The sequence below is a fragment of the Limulus polyphemus genome, unplaced genomic scaffold, assembly GCF_000517525.1.
Source record: "Limulus polyphemus unplaced genomic scaffold, Limulus_polyphemus-2.1.2 Scaffold6043, whole genome shotgun sequence".
NCBI classification, from domain to species: domain Eukaryota; kingdom Metazoa; phylum Arthropoda; class Merostomata; order Xiphosura; family Limulidae; genus Limulus; species Limulus polyphemus.
The window spans coordinates 23,972-34,061 of record NW_013671653.1 but is presented as its reverse complement, the minus strand read 5'-3'; the positions used below and the strand labels follow the sequence as shown (position 1 = coordinate 34,061).

The following is a 10,090-nucleotide window of genomic DNA, read 5'->3' as shown; positions in this document are numbered from 1 at the left end:
AACATAACGGATGACAATAGGATTAACATGATCGTGTCATCCAATTCTATACTTTAAATGTGTGTTTAATATTATTATGTGATAAATTTCTTTTAATAAGCTCTTGTACTTTGATTACGTTGTTTGTTTTTGGAATGTGTGCAAATCTACACAAAGGTATTGAAGTGATAGGGGAAAGGCAGCTAGCCAAAGGCACCCATCATCAAATAGTGGAATCTTATCACCAATCGTCAATATAATCCACCCATGGCTCCAAAGTGCAGAATGCATTTTTTAAAGTATTGAAATGCAAACCATGGACCCTCAAATTCAACACACTGACCACAAGGTCATACCCAACCATTTTTACATGAATTGTGGCAAATAGTTATTTAAAGGACATGGATATTATACATTTTAAATTGTATAATTAAATTAAAAATTATTGTTTGTTTGTTTCTAATTAAGCACAAAGCTACACAATGGACTACCTGTGCTCTGCCCACCATGGATATCGAAACCCGGATGCTAACGTTGTAAGTTCGCAGACATACCGCTGTGCCTCTGGGGGGCATTAAATATGAATGAATAAGTGTTGTGCTACACACACACATATTTAGATTTCATTAAGCTCCGATTTGAGAAGAAATAAATATTTATCAGATTTATTAATTCTTGTTTTAAACTTAGCTTGATCATACAGTTTTGATTCTTTGGGATTTATACTGTAAACAATTAAACATAATTTGAAGACAGTTCTTTGAACTTGATTAAATCCGCTAAGTATTTTCGAGATCGATTGCTTAGGCAGAGTATTCATGATGAAACTTAGCTGAATGGACGGCAACTGCTTGTTATAGAAACACAAGTGCAGAGAACGACATTTCGAAAGCCTTCCACCTTTCGTCTTCAACCTGAAGAAGAAAGGCAGAAGACTTTCGAAACATCATCATCTACACTTGTGTTTCTACAACAGGCAGTTGCCATCCATTCAACTATGTTTAATCATTTTCAAGATGTCTTCTGAAGAAGTATTACTATATAAAACATTATCAGACGATGTTTACTTTTAAATGGTAAATGAAGGTTTTTTTTTAATAATTAATATTTTTTTTATAACTTCTCCCGTGTGTCTAAACAGTGTTATGTATTACTAACAGACCTACACAGTTAGTGATAAATAGTATACCTGTCTTTAAAGTTGGTCCCTCAAATTGGTCCACCAAAATATATATATTTGAATAAAGCACTGGGAAGAAGGTTACCAAATTTTATCTACAATAAACCTTACTTTTCACTTGTCCATGCAGTGGAACAAATTTAAATATCACACTATTTAATTAACTATAGTTTAAAATCCCTCATTCACAACTCTTCATCAAATGAATACTAAAAATCAAGAAAAAGTTGCCTTAATATTACCTAACAAATTAATTACAAAGTTACTCATTTTCTTTGACAGTTTATCAAATGGACATAAAGGCAGAGTCGGGATATTTGTCATTTGAGTGACTCGGTGATTCGTTTAATATGCGACACAAATCAAGCAGCTCTGATCGTAACGCAGGAAAAACAAATCACTTAATCTATTTGGTGCTGATTTACAAAGATTTTGATTTTCAAATACAGTGAAAATTTGTGTAGTTGGCAAAAATGTTACCTGTGAAAGACAAAGAACTTCTAAATGAATGACCATATTTTGCTCCAAGTTGTTATCTATACTTTGCGATGGTAACTTTTCCATATTTATTAGAACTTGCAAACAATGACTAGAAGAAGGAAAGTCCTTTTCAATTACCAAGTTTAAAAATCATTATCACTATCCTGCAGAAGAGGATTCTGAGCACCCTTGCTCTTGTTTCCGGGTGTTTTATTTAACTCCATCTCTTCGTCACTTGAGGCATCCGAGGCATCGTCGTCTTCACCCTCTAGGTCGAGATCTGAGTCGGTGTCTAAACTGTCCTATATTTGACAAAAAAACAGAAGTACGCATTTTTCAAGAAGAACCATGAGAAACACAAAGTAACATACAAGTTACTGAGTATGTTGTGGTTAACCTAAGAAATAAAGTGTCATTATCTTTAGAAAACAGTAAATCTTGTCTTTAATAGGCTACTGTTTTAGCTTTCAGACATTTAGGCTTAGTAAGTTGGGTTACTATTCTAACATTTAGATAACAATTAGGCTTAGTAAGGTTAGACCATACTGGTTTGATCTACAACATCAAACTGTGTACACAAATCAGATAGGTAATAGACTAGAACACAGCAGAGTCAGAGCTGCGTTTACTTTAATTGTACAACTTACAATAAATGAATTGTTACAGCTTTATATCTTTATCAAAATCATGTTTTAATCACCTAGAAAACCCAGTTAATATCTAGGTACATAATAGCTTGTATAAATAAATGGACTGGTGATTAAAAAAAACGTTACACGATTAAGAAGTTGAGAGCATTTTGGAGATCCTATAATAATAAAAACAAAGCATGTTATCACGCTCCGAGGCAAGAAAAGATAAATAAAGAGCATCCAACCGTTAAAAAAACTGTTAAGTATGTCTGATGTAGTGGTTAGGTTGACAAAAATGTTGAGTGATTTAACAGTAACATTGTAGAAAATGTGGCAGATTTAATCTAAATGTGTATTTCTCAGAAGTCACGACTTAGCTAGTCCAAGTTCAAAATGAAAACGACTGACAGTTTAAAACTTCAGTTACTATATAATCTTAGTGTTCATTTCTACGTTAAGTTCCAAACTGAAGTACGCTTAGTTGATTTTACATCAATAGCATTTAAAAACATCAATAAATGATGTTCCATGAATTTGTTGCCATTATTATAACTACTAAAATATCTCTAATAAACCAATAGCATTTAGTTGAAAGTCACATAAGTATCATTAATACGAGCGTCTTTTAGCTATTTTAGAATAATGTTTAAAGACTGTAAAAGCCTTGTACTTAACTTATATAGGTATGAATCTTGATATTTGTGTTAATTTACAAATAAGTACTATACATAAATTACCAACTTCAACTGCTTCAGTTAAGAAGAAATCTTTTAATTTTTTCTTTCAAATTATAATAAATGTTGTTTTTAATTATTTATTAAAATGTAAAAAATTTTAAACACAAGTGCCAGTAGTGCATATTTATAAATCCTTTAATATTTTACTGTTTAAGTAACTTTAAACTCATGTTCACAAATATTTAATTAAAACATTTTACACACTGAAACGTATACACGTTCTTATACTGTTATTTTAGTAAATAAATACTACAAAGGATAATGGATAACATCGTCAGAACAACAAAAGAAGTTAGCGTTGATAAAGAGCAGTTAATCTCATTTCTATTTAACTTATCATTTCCTAACGTGAATTACACGTCACAAAATAATTTAACCAACTTTTCCATCTCCCGTCATTGATCCAAACACTCGTCTGTTTGCTGCCTCTCTTCTCACTCCTGAAGCTAGAGAAAAACAAAGAAAACGAATATATATAAAACTGAGTATTACTATTCTGTTTTAAAAGATTAAATAAAGAAAGTTTCAAAAGGGACACATGCTCTGGTTTCATTACGTACACCGTGGATTATAAGTTTATGATGTTTTTTTTCAGTAGAGATCCGAGACACTGTTTAAGGAACACAGTCACACTGTGGTTGATATTAATCTTAAAAAACATAATTTATTTATTTAATAAAGAAATATGAACTAAGAGGTACCTTTGAGAAACAAAGATAATACCCTTCAGTGGATCAGCAGTAAGTCCAAGGGCTTACAATATTAATAATAAAGTTTGGATACCCACAGTGGGCACAGCAAAGATAACCCACCGTGTTGTTCTATGCGTAATAACAAACAAACAACACTAACAAGACTTAATTGTAATTTTTTTCACGAACGTTGCCAAGATTGTGTAGTTTAACAAGATCAAAGCACATAAAACAACTTCGCTTGGATGAAATGTTTATAAACATATCCAAGAAGAATGTGTGTGTCAGAGCAGTAGGCCTACATCCAATAATTCTGTGGCTTCAACTTCAAGTGTTCCCCCTGCAACATTACAAATCCATGATAAAACAAGTCAACTATGAAACAGACAGTAATCCTTACAGCCCTGAACTTCCAGACTTTTGTGATTATCTTTACAATTCCAGTAAAATTCTAAAATTTGCCACTTTGAAAGCGGTACTACTGCAACATTATTTGTAAGTACCGTAATTAATAAACCTTTTTTTCATTTATACTTTACTAATAAACCTGTATCATTTATACCTCTATTAATGTATTTCATTAATCATTTAATATTTGTTTTATTTAAGTTTCTAGCAGTCCATGGTGCTTTAGAGATGCGGGAGGGGTATAATTAGTAAGTCAGAGGTGCATTGTTGAATCATTATTATTACGTGACCTCTGTTGGCCCGGCAAAACGATTATTCCGGCAAGGCTCTGGAACCAAGCTTGCCAGAAAATCAGTGTAGTACCTATATATACAAGCAAATATTGTTTACTTTTTAGCATATTCATAAAGCACAGCACTATGTAAATGACATGCATGAGTTGATTAGAAAATAATAATAAGTCTTTTTTGCACACAACAATCAACGGGAACCTACAAATGATAATCATTGTAAACCTGCTACAGTAAAACCTGATTTGAGTAACTGTTCTCAATATACTACACGCAGATAATAATATGCAATCTGGAAAGAGCAAACAATGAAGAGACGCAAGCTGTGATCAGTTAAGTGCCTGCCGTAACATGCCCAGACAAGTTAATTGTTATCAGTCAACGGATTACCAACACATCAGCTGCACAGCATGATTGCAAAGGCTAATAGTTGGTAAAATGTTGCTTAGAAAATTAGAATGATGTCTAAAAACATTTTTTTTTTCTAAATTTATGTAATGGAAAATTGACGCATCTTCAATTTCATTTTTCCACAAAACTTAAAACCCGAGAAACAAGTTTCAACGTAAAACGGAAAAAGATACTTTCTGCGATTATTAGGTAAACCACAGTAAGCCAACATTATTGAAAAAAATCATTTTTAAACTGTAAAAGATTAAAAATCAAAATTGTAAGCCTAACTGTTTTAGCCAAAAAACTTTAGATTTTGTTTATGTTAATAGTTTGATTGGACATTTAGAACCATTTTTCAGGATTTTCTTAGTTCACTCAGTCCAACTAAAAGCTTCAAAATTGTAAGCCTAACTGTTTTAGCCGAAAAACTTTAGATTTCGTTTATGTTAATAGTTTGATTGGACATTTAGAACCATTTTTCAGGATTTTCTTAGTTCACTCAGTCCAACTAAAAGCTTAACATTTTCAGTTGAAACACTTGTATCATATCATGCTTAGCTTAAGGTACTTTATGCGTACTTACGAAGAAAAAAAAACAGTTACTAAAACCACAACATTTGTAAATTTTCAGCTAATATCCATCTTGCCATTTTCAATTAAGTAAACAAACTTCATAGACTTTTTTTTAAGTTTTACACGAGTTTACCAATATTGTTTCTTAAGATATTGTGGAAACCCGATCTTCATCAACAATTAGCCAAATTTTTCTCTTTCTAACTTTTCGATGTTTTGAGATTATTAAGATGTGTATTGCTAGATATCACAACTGTATAACTGTTAGTTGTACGGTAAGACATCTTACAACTTAGGATAACAATTTTACAAAAAAAAAAGATAAGAGTAGATCATAAATAAATTAATTTAAATGTGATTTTTCATATTGTTAAGAGTTTTCAACACGAAATACTTTAGATTAAAAGCTTGTATATAGTAATTGTAAAATTGTGTTAATTATGTAATACAACAGATAAATAACATTAAAATAAATATATGAATTTTTTCTTTGTTTGTTTTATTGCAAACCTACAATGGGCTATCAGTGGTATGTCCACTGAAGGGAATCAAACTCCAGATTACAGGGTTTAAACTTTTCGATGACCTACCAAAGACACGAGAAGAGTGAAAAAAGACAGAGTAAAACTATACAACTTTTACTCATCTAAAATAAATTACACCTAGCTTAAACAAAATGTACTGTTCTCTCTGGATAGTCAAACAGTGTAATTAATGAGTTTACATGAGGTGATGTACAGGTTAAACTGAAAAAGGTAATCTTACCATGTTTTTTCAAACATTTACCTGCAGGTTGTGGTCGTTTAGGCTTTTCACGGACCTCTGGACTTATTCCTGGATCAACATCTTCCTCATCTTCCTCCTCCCCAACGTTAGTAATGTTCTCGAGACTTCCAGGATCATCTACTCTCAAAAGCTCTTCTTGACGGAGCTTTTCAACCATTTTTTTCATCTGAATTTCTCGTTCCTGGAAAGAAACAATTTAACATAATCTCACAACGTACATCCATTCAAACCAATGACTGCATGCATTCTACACCCAACCGATGACTGCATGTATTGTACACCCAACCGACGACTGCATGTATTGTACACCCAACCGACGACTGCATGTATTGTACACCCAACCGATGACTGCATGTATTCTACACCCAACCCACGACTGCATGTATTCTACACCCAACCGACGACTGCATGTATTCTACACCCAACCGACGACTGCATGTATTGTATACCTAACCGACGACTGCATGTATTGTATACCTAACCGACGACTGCATGTATTGTATACCTAACCGACGACTGCATGTATTGTATACCTAACCGACGACTGCATGTATTGTATACTTAACCGACGACTGCATGTATTGTATACCTAATCAACGACTGCATGTATTGTATACTTAACCGACGACTGCATGTATTGTATACTTAACCGACGACTGCATGTATTGTATACCTAACCAAAGACTGCATGTATTGTATACCTAATCGACGACTGCATGTATTATATACCTAACCGACGACTGCATGTATTGTATACCTAATCAATGACTGCATGTATTGTATACCTAATCAATGACTGCGTGTATTGTATACCTAACCAAAGACTGCATGTATTGTATACCTAATCAATGACTGCGTGTATTGTATACCTAACCAAAGACTGCATGTATTGTATACCTAATCGATGACTGCATGTATTGTATACCTAACCGACGACTGCATGTATTGTATACCTAACCGACGACTGCATGTATTGTATACCTAACCAACGACTGCATGTATTGTATACCTAACCAACGACTGCATGTATTGTATACCTAACCAACATGTGAAATGATACGTTTTTTTTATAATAATCTTCTTGTTCACTCACGAATGGAGCCAATTTCTATTAGATAGAATATACATACACTATTATCGAGAGGTTGTACAGTTAGAATTGCATAAAATAATTAAATATTGTTTTTCTGTTAGTAGTGGTGTGTATTGTTAAACCTAATCAAACAAATTCTACTATTAAAATTGCCAACACGTGATGTAACATCTTTATCCAGTATCCCAATAGGAATCCTTTCAGACAGTAACAGCTTTGACAAATATGTGTATTAAACTGGTAACTAAATAACTAATACTATGATGCACACATTTCTAAACTTTAACAGAGATTTAATTAGGATTCTTGAAATCTTGTTATTCTTAAAATGTGTTTTTTAAGGGAGAAAGTTTACTGAAACCTTACGTGCACAATAGTCAGAAAGTTGAACATCATTTAGGAGCAAAATCAGATCAGTTTTTAAACTGAGTAATAAATCTTTTGAACTTTACACCAAAAATAAAAACTATTCACCTCAATTTGTTCTTCCTCTATCTTTTCTAAATCCTCCAGATGTTGTTCCAGAAACGCAAGACAACGAAACTTTACCAAGTACTGTTCATATGCTTTCTCCAAGTCCTGTTCTAGGCGTTCGTATTCATCCATAAACGCAGGCCTAAATCGTCACAATAACGAAGGACGTGAAACAATTATTTTCAAACATTTACCTACTAGATAAGTCATTTTATATAAAGTGAGTGATTCTCATGAAAATTTTATGTTAAATTCTTTTTTATAAAAAAAACAAAACAAAACATAATTGAAAGGTTCAAATATTACTGTCAGAAAAAAAATCCATATAATGCTAGCATAAAGAAAGTTCAACTGACTACATTCCAACTCCAATGGCTGCCACTTGAAACCTAATATGAAACCAAACACCTACTGATTACTTATTGCAACACTGTGGAGATCATAATCCCATATCTCAGATAACAATCAGAAAAGTTTGAGTCTTAGCTTCAGGGTTAGCAACAGGTACAAATAAAAAACTGTCACATATCCAAAACATTCATTGTTACCTAGCTACGTATTTTTGTCAACTCAGTATCATTTCACATTTCCTCCTTTGGATATAAGTATCATTTCACATTTTTTCCTTTACAGAGGAGAACATTGGGAAATAAAATCAAACTTTAGTTTTTTTTACCCTTAACAAAGAAAATCACGTCATACAAGACCCTATTGTGCATTTGTTGGTAAGCTACACAAACGCGGGCTATCTATGCTTTGCCCATTGCAGGTATCGAAAATCGATTTCCAGTATTTATACCATATAGTTTGTATCTTCTGTTTAATGATAAGACACCAATCGACATAGATCTAACATTTCATTTCTAAAAGAATGACTATACATTTCATTTTTTTTAAATACACAGATCATTACTGAGATAAGATTACTTACATGGACTGTCTTCAAAGAACCTTTTAAAATCTTTTGTCAAAGAAACAGCTAATATGGTAATTATGTATCATGCAATACGAAAAATGAAGAAAGATCTTTTTTTTTCTTAATTCTGATCATTTCTATTTCTCTACCTAAACATGTGCTTTTCATGTGCAGTTGAGTTACATGTTCTGTTCCCATGAAGCTATCAAATAATCACAAAATCTTTAGGATTCTTTGATCTGCATTTATTTTTCTGCACAACAAACAAGAAAGTAGATACATTGTATGATATATCATCGTGGAGCTGTGCTATTAACATATAGTATTTTTCATAATAATTAAATCCCATCACAATACCGTAACCATCCATTTAAATTACACCAAAAATGTAAACTGTAAATGGTGAAGCTTGATTCTGGTCAAGTTCAGACAGGGTCAAAGATCAAATTTTTAAAATTTGGTTTTAAAGTCAGTGCTAACAGCTAGAACTGTTTTAAAAATTGAGTGAAGCCCCCACACCTGTACTAACTTCAAGATACTGATTTCAGTTTTATCAATTACTTTAGATTGGGAATGTCATCAGATGTCTGTAACTCAGACGTGTCATCCAATTCTATACTTTAAATGTGTGTTTAATATTATTATGTGATAAATTTCTTTTAATAAGCTCTTGTACTTTGATTACGTTTTTTGTTTTTGGAATGTGTGCTAATGTCATCAGATGTCTGTAACTCAGACGTGTCATCCAATTCTATACTTTAAATGTGTGTTTAATATTATTGTGATAAATTTCTTTTAATAAGCTCTTGTACTTTGATTATGTTGTTTGTTTTTGGAATGTGTGCTAATGTCATCAGATGTCTGTAACTCAGATGTGTCATCCAATTCTATACTTTAAATGTGTGTTTAATATTATTATGTGATAAATTTCTTTTAATAAGCTCTTGTACTTTGATTACGTTGTTTGTTTTTGGAATGTGTGCTAATGTCATCAGATGTCTGTAACTCAGACTTATATCCAAAGGAGGAAATGTGAAATGATACTTATATCCAAAGGAGGAAATGTGAAATGATACTTATATCCAAAGGAAGAAATGTGAAATGATACTTATATCCAAAGGAGGAAATGTGAAATGATACTTATATCCAAAGGAAGAAATGTGAAATGTTACTTATATCCAAAGGAAAAAATGTGAAATGATACTTATAGCCAAAGGTGGAAATGTGAAATGATACTTATATCCAAAGGAGGAAATGTGAAATGATACTTATATCCAAAGGAGGAAATGTGAAATGATACTTATATCCAAAGGAAAAAATGTGAAATGATACTTATATCCAATAGAGGAAATGTGAAATGTTACTTATATCCAAAGGAAGAAATGTGAAATGTTACTTATATCCAAAGGAAGAAATGTGAAATGTTACTTATATCCAATAGAGGAAATGTGAAATGA

At 32.2% G+C, this 10,090-nt stretch overlaps 1 protein-coding gene across 2 annotated transcripts in view; it reads right to left on the bottom strand.

The window, feature by feature from the left end:
• Nucleotides 1–38: 38 nt before the first annotated feature.
• LOC106473284 (clusterin-associated protein 1 homolog) overlaps nt 39–10,090 on the bottom strand; it is a 23,225-nt gene continuing 13,173 nt past the window's right edge. For both annotated transcript variants that reach the window (XM_013933968.2, XM_022401743.1), the window contains exons 8-11: nt 7,718–7,859; nt 6,151–6,331; nt 3,390–3,454; nt 39–1,941 (exon numbers count right to left, since the gene is read on the bottom strand). In XM_013933968.2, coding sequence (XP_013789422.1) covers nt 1,783–1,941; nt 3,390–3,454; nt 6,151–6,331; nt 7,718–7,859 — 547 coding nt within the window. In that variant the 3' untranslated portion in view covers nt 39–1,782. The remainder of the gene's footprint in view (nt 1,942–3,389; nt 3,455–6,150; nt 6,332–7,717; nt 7,860–10,090) is intronic.